Source organism: Thunnus maccoyii, chromosome 20 (assembly GCF_910596095.1).
Source record: "Thunnus maccoyii chromosome 20, fThuMac1.1, whole genome shotgun sequence".
Taxonomy (NCBI): Eukaryota; Metazoa; Chordata; class Actinopteri; order Scombriformes; family Scombridae; genus Thunnus; species Thunnus maccoyii.
Window position 1 is genome coordinate 18,732,638 of NC_056552.1, and position 15,037 is coordinate 18,747,674.

Here is a 15,037-nt window from a genome sequence, read left to right on the forward strand (position 1 = left end):
CTAGACGGCACAGATGATGTTTAAAGTGTGTGTTATTTTCCTTTTTTTTGTGTGTGTCCCTGCGTGTCTTGAGGCAGGACATTGTACTGAAAAAGATTGGAAAAGAATGAGTGAATGATGAGTTATTATCAATAAACACAATTATTTATTGACAAGGGGTGTTATTTTGACCATGACCATGCACAACACTTGAGAAACAACAGCACTGATGTGTTTCACACGACAGAAACACTATTTGATGATTATTCACAGATAATACAGACAGATCTCTGTACATGTTCAACATATACAAACGCTGCATCACATTCAGACAGTGCTTTTATATATATATGTAGGTCCATTTAGCATACATTTATGCCTGAGCAGATGTAATTTATCATTGTGTATGTGGTTCATGAGTATTTCTTAATGGAAAACTGCACTTCTTTAAATGAATTGTAATGTACAAACACTGTTCCGTCTTAATATAGTACCATTGCAACAACCACTATACTGTATAATACTAATATCTTACAGATTTACAACAAAAATATAGTGTTTTTGATCACAGTTTTTCTCACTGCTCAGTCTTTCTACTACCATCAGTTCCAAGGAAGTAGACGGCATGCAAATGCAAATATTCTCCTGAGAAAGAGGAAGGTTCAGTTTTAGCATTTCAACCACAGGACTTTTACAAGTAAGCCACACTTTTCCCTTATTTACAACCATTGCACATACTCCATGACAGTAACGTTAGAATGATAGTAATAACAAATTATTTTTAGAAGATAACATCAAAATCTTTATAAAACATTAGTCAACTGTTTGTATGAGGGAGGAAGCAACCACCATAGCTTATAATCTTATAGCTGCTACACGCTGGCTCCAAAAAAACAAAAACCACTGCAACCAAACCACTAAATTTCCTGTATTAAATACAAAGTCAAAACATTTCCTCTTTGTTTTCCTCACTCTAATTGTTGACTCCTTCTACTGTGTCTTCTTGCACCATTAAAACAAACAAAGAAAAAGAAGTGAAGTGAAGAAGTGTCTCGGCCCATCACACTCAGCCACGGTGGTTGCTTCTCACCCATCCAAACTCACTTTCACACAGGTTTCCCCACACTGACCAAATTTGGATTTTCTGGCTCCAAACAATGATTTGTGGAACACATTAAACCCCAATCTAGGCTTCAAAAAGTCTGGAAATATACGGGTGGCATTAGAAACCTATGGGTGACACACAGATGCTTCAGTAGTTATCAGTTTTCTTTTGTCTCTGCTCATGTTAACCTGTTGCCAGCAGGCTACAACGAAACATAGATTTTTGAAATATAAGTTTATAGTATAGTATAGTTTGTACACACAGTTTGTATACATAAAATATATTTTTAAAAACCACCCTTCAACCCCTCTACCTTTACCTTGACTTATGTGTTGTATTCTATATACAGATACCACACAAACCTACAGAAACTTTACATCCTGATGAACAGGAGCATTAAGACCACCACAGTGATGAAAGACAGACAGCAATGGAAAAAAGACAGATATGCCCTACTGAGTAGATGAATAGGTCCCCTTAAAGATTTCAGAGATTGATCTGATTGTAGTATTTTCCAAATGTTTCCTAAAGTTTTGTTAGATTGACTAAAGTGATGTCTAAAGTTTGGAGTTGAATTATCACTGCTGCCACTTCAATATTAAATATAAAGTTGGCTTTAAATGAACATTTTCTACAAATGTAACATGGTTTAGGATGGCTACATATGTGTCTTTATACACGGCACATTTAAAAACAACAAACAGCATGTATGCACCTTTGTGTGTGTGTTTATGTGTGAATCTAACATCCCACAGCATTTCCATTGACCTCTGTGTTCCTGATAGGGAGGGGGCTCCTAGGGGCCGAGGCAGATGGGTCTGTTAGGGAAGGAAGACGGACACGGGGCGGCTCCATGGAGTTCCCTCTGACTGTGACATGGTCCCATCCACCCTAAAAGACAGAAAGAGAGAAAGAGAGAAAGAGAGAGAGAGAGAGAGAGAGAGAGAGAAGAGAGAGAGAGAGAGAGAGAGAGAGAGAGAGAGAGAGAGAGAGAGAGAGAGAGAGAGAGAGAGAGAGAGAGAGATCAGCTCCAGGCACTAATGTCTGTTTGCAAGTAACTAAACCTTAAAGCACTGCATGCACACTCTCCTCCAAACAGATGGGGCCTTCATTAGAGGAATGTCATACAGCTTGATTTCTTTGGTTCCTTACCCCAATGCCGTAGTCCCACGACTGTCCTTTAGGCTCCATGGGTTGGACTCCGAGTCGATGGCACACTGTCCCACAGCTCAGGCCGTGGCTGCCCTGCACCTTGTCTGCTATGATCCACACCTTCACCCCCACAACAACATAACAAAAATCAACCACCAAAAAACATTCATATTGTTTTTTTTATATCGTTTCATCTTAACTCATCATTATATGTGGTTATTTCCCCTTTTTTATTCCATAGGAATATTCTATATATTCATATTCTATATATCATATATTGTGAGGTAACATCCATAAACTGCCCACTGCACATTCATGTTTACCAACCCAGCCAGTCACAAAAAAGGTTCAGAACTGCTATATCTGCTTTATATAATAGCTATCACATCCACGTCAACCATTCACTTCACTGCAGACAGTAATAAAAGGTGAACAACAGTCATGATGCAGCACTATCATCCTGCTACCGACCTGGTCCAGAGGCCCTACAGAGACTTTGCGCACATTATTCGAGATGTGCTCCCAGGAGGAGCCCTGAGGGTAGCTGGGGGTCAAACCCTGCCGGTACCACAAGTTACCTGGATAGGAAACAGCCAAGTCACACACATGAGCTCAGATAGTCTACCATGAAACATGAAGTCTCTTAAAAATGCACTAAAGTTTAAATCAGGGTATATCAGATATCCATAAATACAAGCCGTAAATAATAATGCAGTCTCCTTACCATTTTCATCTACAGTGTAGACCGATGTCCTCCCCACGGACACCTGCTTCAGCTTCTGTTTGGTTGGGGAGGGGATGTGGTACCAACAGTCGCCTGCAGATGGAGACACAATACACACTTACTAATTACTGTACAAGTGAAAATCATGTCTACTTGCAGCATTAGTGGTTGAAAAATATAAGTAAATCTTTTTGCTATGGGACAAAAAATCTAAGTTTCTTCCACTGACCTGCAGGGGTCTGCGGAGACACGGATCCCCTGTAGAAGGCTGAACCGTCCCTGGCAATGGCCCAAACCTGGCTGGCTGCCCCGATGGAGATAGACTTGAAAGGCTGGTCAGTTCCCACGTGAAGCCATGAGGATCCCTGTGAGACAAACAAGAGGATGTTAGAACAATTGCCCGTTAAGTGCTTTTTTAAATTGTTGTTATTATAACTTGTCCTGGAAGTATTCTCGCATTGTTCACATCTGCCTATGTTTAGCCACTTATCAACAAGAATCAAATAAAATATATCCTTCAGACATTTTGAATTAAAAAGTCTTGAGTGATAAATGTGTTGGAAAAGATTAAATCAGGACTTAAGACAAAGGAAGCACAACAGCGGTCAATGAGGTTACAAGCACTGTTGTTTTAAAATGAATGAATGTTTGTGAGTGGCACACCAAAAGGTGTTAAACCTGTTTATGGGGTGTACACATAAGTACAGTAAGTGTGACTCACAGCAGGTGTCAGTGCAGTGACTCCCAGCCGACAGAGCACGTCTCCCTTGTTGCTGATCCCCCACAGAGGAACCACATCCACGCTGCTCTGAGCCGCACACGGCAGGATGGTCACGTCACTCAGTGGGATGGGTGGGATTTCTTGCCAGGGTCCTGTGGTAGCCAACTTACACTTCCTGTGCAAGAGAAAAAAAAATGTTGGCAAGAGGTGCAGGTAAGGATGCTGCTGGAGTATAAGGCGTGGCAAATGACCCTGACCTTACTGTAACTGTAACCACCCCAGAACCATGTGTTAGTTTTCCTGTGTGTATGTGTAGTCTGTCCTCTTTCCAGGTCTCCATGGTGATGGAGGTCAAGTGTCTCAGGCCTTACTGATCAGATTCTTCATATGCTCTCATATATTCTAACTATAATTTTGTCATCCTGTTTGTCCATGCTGCATTTCTCTAATTTTGCTATCTTGGTCTATTCTGTACACACATTTATTGCATGTCTGTCCAACCTCTGTTTCTTCCATTGTTTTCCCCTTTAAGGGTTTTTTTGGGGTAGTTTTTCCTTATTCGAATTGAGGGTCTAACGATAGAGGACGTCTTATGCTGTACAGATTGTAAAGCCTACTGAGGCAAAATCGTTATTTGTGATATTGGGCTATATAAATAAAATTGACTTGACTTAACTGTGCCTTGTGTTACCACTTCTAATAAAGTACCCATGTTCTCTGGCTACAAAAACATTTGTAAGGCCTCAAAACACATTTGTAAGATTCCAATAGATGTTATTTCAACTCTTTTTGAGGTCATATGGTGCACTGGTTGCGTTAGACTGCATTAAAAACTGTGGAGGAGGTGTTCAGTTTGTTGTTTATTTGTTTCTCACACTGACCAAGGATCAAATCCTGTCAGCTGTCTATCCTGCTCTTCTAAGTTCAAAGTGACTGAATAAAAAACCTATACACACACAAACAAAAGCTTCAAATGTCAACGGCACTGACCACTCTTAGACCGCTGTGTGCCTGCTGAACAAATATTGCAGACGCTAATATGCTGGTGTTGCTTTTTATAATACCTGGCCCATCGCCTGCGACGCACAAAGTCCTTCATCGTTTTATAGCCGTGATATGACCTGCGCAGAGAGACGGAGAAGAGGAAGAAAGAATTGTAGAAAAAACAGAAATAAGGTCATAATCACGAGGGAGGTGATCATTTGAAAAAAAAAAAGACACAGCAGGTGGGTTGAAGGAATGGCATGTGAAACCTACGCTGGAAAATCAGCTGCGTATTGCCAGCCTTCTCTGTCTGTCCCTCCAGAAACACTGTAGTCAACTGCCCAATCAGACACCTGAAAACAGCAAATAAGGGAAGTGAAGCTGCATTTTTGTCTGCTCACCTTGTCTGTGATAAATCAAGAACAAATATTTATAGTTTCCAAACGAAAGACTGTAATGGAAGGATAGTGGTTAACCTGTGAACTGCAGGACTGGTTTCACAATAGCAGAGGGGATTACCCTGAGTGTGTGTGTAGCTATACTTACCCATGTCCACTGAGGGGACGGAGGTTTGGTATTTGTTTTTGTGCACTCATGTAGTCCTGATGCATCACTCCACATGTAGCGGTCTGTAGGTAGACCTCTAAAACAAAGCAAACATGCTTTAAATGAGTGGCTGCACTTCAAATTGTAAATTATAACATGTATTCCAGGTTTTGTTGAAATGTTTGCATTTGTTCGTCCCATCATAGTGTGACAGTAAAAGTTTAGATGTGTAGAAAAAAGTATTGACAAGTAATACTGCCCTGTTTATTTAAAAACTGTGAATCTATTCATATACTTCAGGCAGTCTTAGAGAAAGGCACTTTATTTTCATGACATGTTAAGTGTAAACATTAAAAACTGAAGAGAGTAGTCAATCCTGTTTCCACAGTTCATAAATATGTAAGTCCACTCGACTTTACTACCACTTAAGACTCCCCTGTGACTATTTACACTCTAGACATATCACACAGTCACTCATATGAGCCTGGCAATTTTAGTGTGTGGAAGAAAACACAATAAATGCAACAAAACAAATCATTGCAAGCATTTTAACAACAATTTCTGCTCTAAAAAACTAGGAAATTATGTTTCATAGATGGAAACTGGGAAAGCATAAACTCTCTTGGAGTACTCCACCTGTTGGTGTAGCCGGTGACAGGGTTCCACCTCTGGTTCTCATAGATGTAGACGCTCTTGACGTCGGTCTGTGTGTAAATGTTATCGGTGCTGCTGGCCAGTCCCTGGAAGAAGCCACCTCCATAGCCCCCGGTGTAGACCCAGGCGGTGTGGTCGTAACCAATCCCCCACACTATCCCAACGCTGTTACACTCCACTGTACGCAGGTGACCTCCAACCTGCCGCCAGAACCTGCGCAATTTCAAAGAAAGGAAACTCAAATATTAAGTGTTCCTGAAGATGAAGACTATCTATTAGAACTTCAGCGTCATATTTATTCTCCTGCACCCAAGCAAAGTGCGTTCATGTTCTTACATCTGGTTGCAGGGTGTAGGGTAGGGTATGGCTTCCAGGTTAGGAGAGGGCTCGCTGACGAAGATGTCCCCTTTGCAGGTGATGGACCAGATGGCCTGTTTGGAGGGAGGACCCTGGATTCCCCTGGAGTCACAGCATGACACACTCAGCAACGCCAGCTGGAGGCAGGGAGGAAGGTGGAGGCAGACAGATGGAGTTATAAAGGGGAGGGAAAGACAAATGAATGGTAAAATTTGTGTGCAAATGCTGGGTGGGTGTTAGCACAGAGAGAACAACAAAAATGATATTACGCCACTTAATTTCTCTCCACCATCTAAAATTTATTTTATTTATTTGTATCATCTTTACCCAATCATGCATCTCGAGCTCTGTGGCTGCTGCCAACCGTATCGGCCACCTCTGTTTGGTCCGCTCAGGTGTGTAGATGGCAAAAGTGTGTTTGGAATCATTTAGCACAGGAACCAGGATGGTCACCTCATTGATGAAGGCATGCAGGTACTGGAGAGAGTGGCAGCAGGGAGGAAAGAAGAGAAAACAATAGAAAGTTTAAAAAAGTAAATAGAGGAAGAAATAAAAAAGAAAGCAGTAGTGAGAGAGAGGAACAGCAATACTGATTCATTTGTATCATTTATTCCATTGCCAGAACCAGTCCATTGTGTTAACATATATACTGGCAAAACGTCTATTTGCTACATATTGTAGTGACACAAGTCTAATACACAAAGCATGAACCTGAACACACACACTCCTCCTCACCTTCTTCTCTTCATAAAAGTTGTAATAAATGAAAAGGATGCCGTCCTTGTTGCCCTCCGGTCCTGAGAACTGCTCCAGGGCAAAGTGAACATCTACCCATTTGTGAGGCTTCCAGTCTCTCCACCACTGCATGGTTCCCTTCTTCACCCACACGGACTGTAATGGGGGTAAACGTTCAGAAAAATGAATGAATAAATAAATGAAAGAATGAGGGAACATGTAAAAGGAACTCCATAAAGCCAGTAAAGACACAGAACAGAAGTAAGTGGAAAAGGAGAAATATTACAAACATCAAGTACAGAAGCTCCAGCTGTTGTGTTTACTGCATGTACCTGTTCTATGGCTTGTTCATAATGTCTGAAATTATCCATCTCTCTCTTGGTTCTCTCACTGAGTTGCTCAAAGATTTGTCTCCGCCAGGCTGCTGTCTGGGCTGGGGTGACAGACAGACTCATGGACTGGGCCAACACTGGGAGGAAGGGAAAGGGAGAAAGATAAATTGCTGACATCAGAAAAGTTAACAAAATGAACAGACATTTGGCCTTAATTAAATCAGTTTTCCTGAGATGGAAACTAAAACATGCTAGCTGTCTCATCTAACTCACTTGAAGCATTCATAGAGCAGTTGAACCAGTTGAGTTGGGAGTGGCTGTCCACAGAGCAGCCTCCTCCACTGACCCACGCCCACAGAGGGTGCTCATCTGCCCCATATGGGTCCTCCATGGCGAGGGTGTATGTGGCTACCGATGACAAGCTGCAGGTATCGGCAGAGTCCAACACCGCTGCAGTCTGGGCCTGCTGGCTCTGCGCCTCCTCCAGGTCCACATTACTCCACTGGGGGTCAAGAGGCCCTCCAGACTGGCTCGGGGAAAGAACGACATCAGCACACGGAGCTTTGACCTCTTCTTCTCCGGGGATGACCTCCTCCTCCAGGACAGCAGGAGAGGCTGATCCCACCGCTCTCGTGGTCTTTCCTGGTTCTCGGTCAGAGACGAGCTCAGAGATGAAGCTGTCGCTAGTGACCTTGGGGATGCGGGGTTTGGGGGTGTCAGTCGGCTGGCTGGAGGGGTCTGTGGGGGCATCCGCCACTGACTCTGGGGCGACGGAGGTGGCTAAGCAGCTGGCTTCGTCTGCAGATCCTTTCTCTGCGTCTGACTCCACATCACTCACTACAGACTGACCACGCACCTCACCACAGAAGTAACATCCAGCGCTGTGAGATGGAGAAAAGGAATGAATAATAATTTGCAATTATATGTTTTTTTAATTACAGCTTTCTCAGTATGTGAAATTGTGATTAGGCATTATATCAATGTGTGAAAATGTCTTGGGCTTGTCTTGGGTTTATCTTGACTACTTTCTTACCAGTATATGAGTATGAACTCATGCTAAAAGGGTCATTAGAACTTATCTATATCTGTCTGTGTGTGTGTGTGTGTGTGTGTGTGTGTGTGTATGTCCACTGAGGCCTCTCCACCTCTGCAGGCTGTTGACGCTGGCACTGGAGTGGGATCTGTCTCCGTCTCTGGGAACGCTGATGGCCTTCCAGGTTTTCCCACTCAGTTCACTGGAGGTAACACCCTGCCGGAAGTACACCGCCCGGTCCTCGCAACTGATGCCCCACACCTACACACAACAGGGAGACTGTCTTTGACTTGGATATGTACACAACCCATGTGATATTAAGTGGAAGGTACACAATATGTCCCGCACAGGATGTGATGCGAGCACGTGGCTGGAATTCACCTGGTCGTTGAGTCCTACGTTGATCATGATCATTTCTCCAACCATGCTGATCCAGCCGGAGCCGCAGGGGTTGTGGGAGTTCACACCACGCCTGAACCACACCTGGGAAAGCAGCAGAGTGGTGAGAGTGATAACCAAAAAGCTCACAAGATGAACTGTTGTTGCTTAAATGCTCTGCAGCATTACATGCAGCTGCCGAAACACTATGGTCACTACTGGATTTAGATGTAGCCTGCCATAGTAGTCTGTTCCTCTTTACTGATGCAGTTTTCCTGTTTGGCAGATGGTGTTGGTGAAATTAATCAACTTTATCTCAATAAAAACTAATCATATTTTTGTCTACTGCAAACTTTAAGTAGTGTTATAAGGCTTAAAGACATTATTTTATACATTACTTGTATGACCATATTACAATTAAAGCCAAAACAAAATTATGTGTAAGCAGTGCTATTTACATACAAGATTCAAAAACAATAGTGTGACTTCTATGGAGTTCATCACAGCATTTTCTTACTTTGTTGTCCTTGGTCACAGCCCAAACAACGTTGACTCCCACAGCTACATGTGTAGCTCCTACATCAGGACTGGGAGAGTCCACCACCGCCCAGGATGTACCTGGATCACAGAAAACATTATTCTCAATACAAAGCACAAACACAAACACTCAAAACACATCCTCCTCTCAGCAGTGAGCTGCTGTACCTTGGGGACAGTCTCGGCTGATGCCCTCCCTGACAATGAACTGGCCCTCCCACAGCACCGCCCAGATCAGGTCCCCCGGGCCACAGCTTATCTGGACCACCTCCCCGGGGAGAGACACCTCCTCCCACAAAGAGCCCTCTGGATTGTGGTGGTAGATTCCCTCTCTGAACCACACCTGGACAGAGGGAAAGAAAAGGAGCCATTAGATGAACAAGAGTGATAGCAGGACAGCAAGTGAGGAAAAACTCTGATTTGCATCAAGCGATGCAAATCTAGCTGTTTATCTGATGGGACAAGACTGCGAGTGTGTGATCTAGCTCAGAGGGTTAAAAAAAAAACACAAACACACCCTTAATATGTGTGTATATAACAAAAAATCTCTACAGTTTAAGCATTAAATCCATTATATTAGACAGATGCATTACATTAGATACAGTTATTAAAGGTTCCATTTTACAAACCTTTCTTGAGCTTCATGTCAGCAACTGTTTATCAATTCTGACTATATTTGTGAGAATTTCCAGTATGTTGCCATGGATACCTATGGCTAAGTTGGGCATGACACGTGTGTGTGAGCGAGCTGTACCTTGCCTTGCAGGGATACAGCCCACAGCGACAGCCTGCCCCTGGGCTCGTCACTGATCTCCCACCCTCCGCAGCTGATGTCGCTGAAGGGATCTGGTAGAGCCGTCTGCTGCGAGGGGATCTGTCAGCGCACACAGGAAGAGAGATGCAGGTGAGCAAACTAAAAGGTTTTACACACAAACGTACAGTAGAACGTGCAGTAACACCCACCTTCGCCCAAGTGTCCATGGCTTTGTACCTCCTGTAGCGGAGCCATCGCCTGCGACGGACACAGGAGTTCCACTTTTTGTCTTTGGTGTAAGTGGCCGGGAAGTCAATGGCATAGGTCCATCCCTGCAGAAAAAAACACCTCAAATATTAAAATGAGCCAGGAGTAATCAGAGTGAGTGGTGAGTAGTGTGTGTGTGTGTGTGTGTGTGTGTGTGTGTGTGTGTGTGACGTGGTCTGAAATGGACACTCACCCCTTTCTCTGTGGGATCTCCCTCAAAGTTTTCGTCCACGTACCAGTCGCCCTCCCACTCCCAGCTGCTGGAGGGAAGCTGGAAGCCGTTCAGAGGTTGATGTTGCAGACCCGTGACATCACTCCACTGCCAGCGGTCGCTTGGCAACAAACGCTCTGAGAAACCGTCCACAGGATTCCATCTCTGATAGACAGAAAAACGTCAGAGTGCACACACAACCAAAACAAAACAAATGCAGCAGTAACAGGTTATCCTCTGGCAGTAACAAACACAGCGTGTCACCTCATAAATCAAACATGATGGACAATCTAAAGGATGCACAAAACCTCACAGAGGGAGACCAATCCAAAGGCCTGCCCTCAAGTCAAAATATCACTACAGTGCGGTTGAGAATTTACTACCAAAGAGCAGTTTTTGTGAGTTGTCACAAGTGTAGTAACTACAGAGTGTCAACCTAATGCACGTTACCAGCTGTGTGACAAAGTCCTTGAAGCTCCTAACAGCTGTGATCACGCACAGACAGCATGACTGTAGTCAACATTTGTCCTCACATTTTAGTTCCACATGCAGTACACTTTCACTGTATCTGTTTTGTGCTTAAAACTGATTTCACGTGCTTCTAATTTGATTGTTAAGGCTCACAGCTAGCAGAATACTGGCAAGAGAGGAAGTTGGACACTGCTGTATGAGGATGTTGCACTTGTTTTCTCAGTTACTAAATCACTGAAATAACATGAGTCCAAGGGGAAGTCCACATTTTCAGTTTTATTCAGGATACTTTGTGCAAGAAATAAAGGAAGCCATGGAAAAATATTACGGCATTTTTTTTTTTACTTTTCTTTGTGTATTTTGGAACTTTGACTCAAATTCTTTCTTTTTTGTTCGAGAGGCAAACACTCTGTAAACTATGACACCCTGATTGGCTACAAAGACCCACTTGATTCTCATAGGTCTCCTCCTGGTAGCGGACGGGTAGGTCAGAAGCGTGGACGTTCAGGTAGATCTTGTTGTCGCAGGCGATGCCCCAGCAGCACTGCTGAGCCGCCGTCGCCCGCTTGAACTCCATCTGGGTGTCGCGGCATAGCTCCCACTGCTGCCCCGCCGTCGACAGGTTGTAGACCCGCCCGTACACATCCACGGCCCACAGCAGGGAGACGGGCATGGCTGCACCTGGAACCTGAGAGAAAGGTGGAATGTACCTTTAAAAGGAACAAAAATATTTCTTCCCTATATCATTAAAGTTGATATTTACACCCATGACACCATCATCACTCCAAACAAAATTATGCAAGATGGCATGTGCATCATATTTTTTAAATTTCATATTCCCAAATGGTATCTTTTGACACCAACTTGCCTTGAACTTCAAATAAAGTTCTTAGGCATTTATATTATTATATTATTATTTATGTCTGCACAACATGTGTTTGTGATAATGGACCCAGTTTTGGGCAGTGTTGAAGAGGTTAAGGATGAAGGAAAGGATAAAAATAGATTTACAGCGCTGGAGGAATGCAGTAGAGACTGAAACATTGTGATGGAGAGAATTAAGTTTGAAGAATTTGATTTCATTTGACTCTGATATATAATAACATACACAGAAACACACATTTTTGATGTAACACTTAGAGGTCATCAGAAGATCTCATGGTGTAAGACAGTAGAGCTCGCTGGGACATTATTACACTCAAAGGATGCAACTGTCTTCTGTGTCTTTGTGCGGAAACTTTTAACTTACAAATATATAACTACATATACAGCACAATATGTGTGTGTATTGTATATGTGAATTTGCCTATATTCAGTATCTGAGGTACAAAGCATTACCTTCTGCTAAAAAAAAAAATCCTCCTCAGAGCAGAGCTGCACACATTAATCAGAGTCATGTGTTGGGGTTGCTCTGATCCTCACTGTGCTCTGTTTACAGCAACATGTTATGTTACTGACCCATATTCAAAAACCTGGACAATGTCATCACCATATTTAAGCCTACGTGGCAACCGTAAAAAGATATATTATTGCAATACAGTAATCAGTGCAAGCCTTGTTCAATGCTTGTTTTTAACCTTTACATTATTGTTCAGGTCAAATCTGACCCATATTTACATCTGAGAGCAGTAACAATCTAAACACTTTTTATATCCTGAATTTTTTATGACTTTTCCCAAAGTGACCCAGAGTATACAAAAATGGAAATAATATTTCAACTTTTTATTTTATTTTTGTGCAGCTGTCACACATTTTTTAGAGGGTGTTCCACGTTAAATTTGACCCGTATTTATTTAAAGATGTTGCATTCTTCACATTTATTAACATTCATTGAAATCATGATGGCTGTTCTCCTGTTTTATGTAACACAGGATCATAATATAGTGTGATTGTGACTGTTTTTCTCCTTTAACAAACAGTTTAAACCTAAAGAATTAGAGCCACAACGATTCATTGATTAGTAGTTGCCAACTATGAAATTAATCGCCAACTATTTTGATAATCGATTAAGTGTTCTGAGTCATTTTTTAAGAATAAAAAGTCCAAAGTCTCTGATTCCAACTTCTTAAATGTGAATATTTTCTGGTTTCTTCAGTCCTCTATGACAATAAACTGAATGTCTTTGGGTTGTGCACAAAACAAGACATTTGAGGACGTCATCTTAGGCTTTGGGAAACAGTGATCAACATTTTTCACCATTTTCTGACATTTTATGGATCAAATGACGATTAATTGAGAAGATAATGAAGGCAAAAATAGGGAGTGCTGCTGGGCCAGGAAACTAGTGTTGATTATGTTCTGGTGCTCTTTGAGAATAAGGCAAGTAGTCAAATAAGAATAAAAAAGCGATCAATGTCCAGCTTTCTTTTAATGGAGGTCCATGGTGTTAAAGGGCAGTCTAAAAAGCATCCAAGGCACTCTGATAATGAGTTAAAAATCTTTTATTAATACATGAATGTACATGGATTCATGTATTAATGAAGGATTTCATTATTATTATTCATTTATATTTGACAGATTAATCAATAAGTTAGCTGCAGCTCCATAAAGCAGTGACTCTATTTTTCATGAGATGTTTCATTACAGAAAGTGAAACCCATGACCAAAATAGTCACACATTATGTCATTGTGTTACTTATAAATGGAATTACAGTGAAAATAGTTTATTCCTCTTTTTGCTGGGGACCCCCTGGAACCTCCTCAAGGATCCCTGGGAGGTCCCCGGACCTCACTTTGAGAATCACTTCTGTAAAGAATACACTCTCTCTGCTCTCTGAAAGCTCCATTAAAGGTTAATCAATGACTGATGAGGCATTTATGAATGAAGAAGTCAGAAGTTTGGTATAGAGACTAATTATGAGTCAGGATGAAGAGTCAGATATGAACAGGAAGTAAGGGTTAAATGGGTTAAAAGGTCTCCATTTCACAACACTGCGTAACCGGCAGGGATGCTGCTGCTGAAAGGCGTATCCTCTGCCACTTCGAGTACACACCCTACACTTATATTACACTGCAAATATTAGAACCGCCATGATACAAAAATGCTACAATACCTATATATATTTTAAAGTGCCTACAACAATGATGCCACAGCGAAACTGACAGCAGTGTGTTTGTTTTATGTGCGACGTTTGTTACACTGCAACAAAGTAGCGGCTTAACGACAACAGCTACGTGAATGGATACTATAGAGCAAGTGTGATCCAAACACACGCAGTAAAACCAGCTTTTAGGCTTTAACGACAACACTCAGCTTGTTTTTGGTGCAGGCTTACAGGCTTAGCCTTCTAGAAATAGCAAATGAACACAGTCCAAACACACCAACCTTGAGCTTCCTCTCATAAACCGTCTACCGGAACCCGGTGGGATGGTTTCATTCAGCAGAAATGAATGTTGCAGCTGTCTAAACTATAATGTATCAGGAAAGCCTCGGACATTTCACATCATATATTCGGTGTTGTGTGAAGCAGGAAGTGCTTATTTGTTTCTGCATCGCTATTGGCTGTTTTCCGTGGCAGAAGGTGTCAGTAGCTGTGACGTCCAGCAGGCGGCGCTGCTGGCTCATATTTCAGAGCAGAGACCAGTTAATTCATTTTACTGGAACATTTCACATTCATACATCCAAGTTCTCCTTTGAACTTTTCATGACTGAATTTATAAAGTATTTTGAGTCCTATACTCTAATCCTATACTTATAAACAATAAGAAATAAGAAATGTGCACATACAGTTAGTATGCTCCATTATTTATTAAGAAATTTTATTGCCTGCTCTGTCTTATCTATTTATTTATTCATTTTTATTACTTTTACCCTTTGTCCTGTTACTATGTTGACCGTATCAACAAACTGAAAGTGAAGTCATGTCCTTTCATTGTGATGCCTAAATGTTTTCTGTCATTGTATTATTGTCACACATGTTGTAAGTCAAGCTTTCTATAAATAAAGTGATGAAAAAAAAGAAAAAATATATATTTCAGAGCAGAAGCTGATATGAACTTTATTTGTATAACAGCTTTCAAGCAGCCCAAAGTGCTTAACAGAACAAGATCAGATGAAAACAACAACAATAAGTGAGAGAAAAACAAACAAATCACAA

At 41.9% G+C, this 15,037-nt stretch overlaps 1 protein-coding gene across 1 annotated transcript; it reads right to left on the minus strand.

The window, feature by feature from the left end:
- Positions 1 to 122: 122 nt before the first annotated feature.
- Positions 123 to 14,430, minus strand: tecpr1a (tectonin beta-propeller repeat containing 1a). The gene is made up of 24 exons (XM_042396657.1): positions 14,266 to 14,430; positions 11,389 to 11,628; positions 10,452 to 10,634; positions 10,201 to 10,323; positions 9,992 to 10,111; positions 9,406 to 9,580; positions 9,218 to 9,318; positions 8,704 to 8,805; positions 8,435 to 8,583; positions 7,563 to 8,170; positions 7,290 to 7,426; positions 6,958 to 7,113; positions 6,550 to 6,699; positions 6,202 to 6,359; positions 5,848 to 6,078; positions 5,212 to 5,308; positions 4,939 to 5,018; positions 4,746 to 4,802; positions 3,682 to 3,856; positions 3,190 to 3,325; positions 2,961 to 3,053; positions 2,708 to 2,814; positions 2,237 to 2,356; positions 123 to 1,975 (listed from the first exon to the last, which is right to left on the minus strand). The coding sequence occupies exons 2-24, from the start codon at positions 11,611 to 11,613 to the stop codon at positions 1,826 to 1,828; spliced, it is 3,633 nt and encodes a 1,210-aa protein (XP_042252591.1). The 5' UTR covers positions 11,614 to 11,628; positions 14,266 to 14,430; the 3' UTR covers positions 123 to 1,825.
- Positions 14,431 to 15,037: the final 607 nt, after the last annotated feature.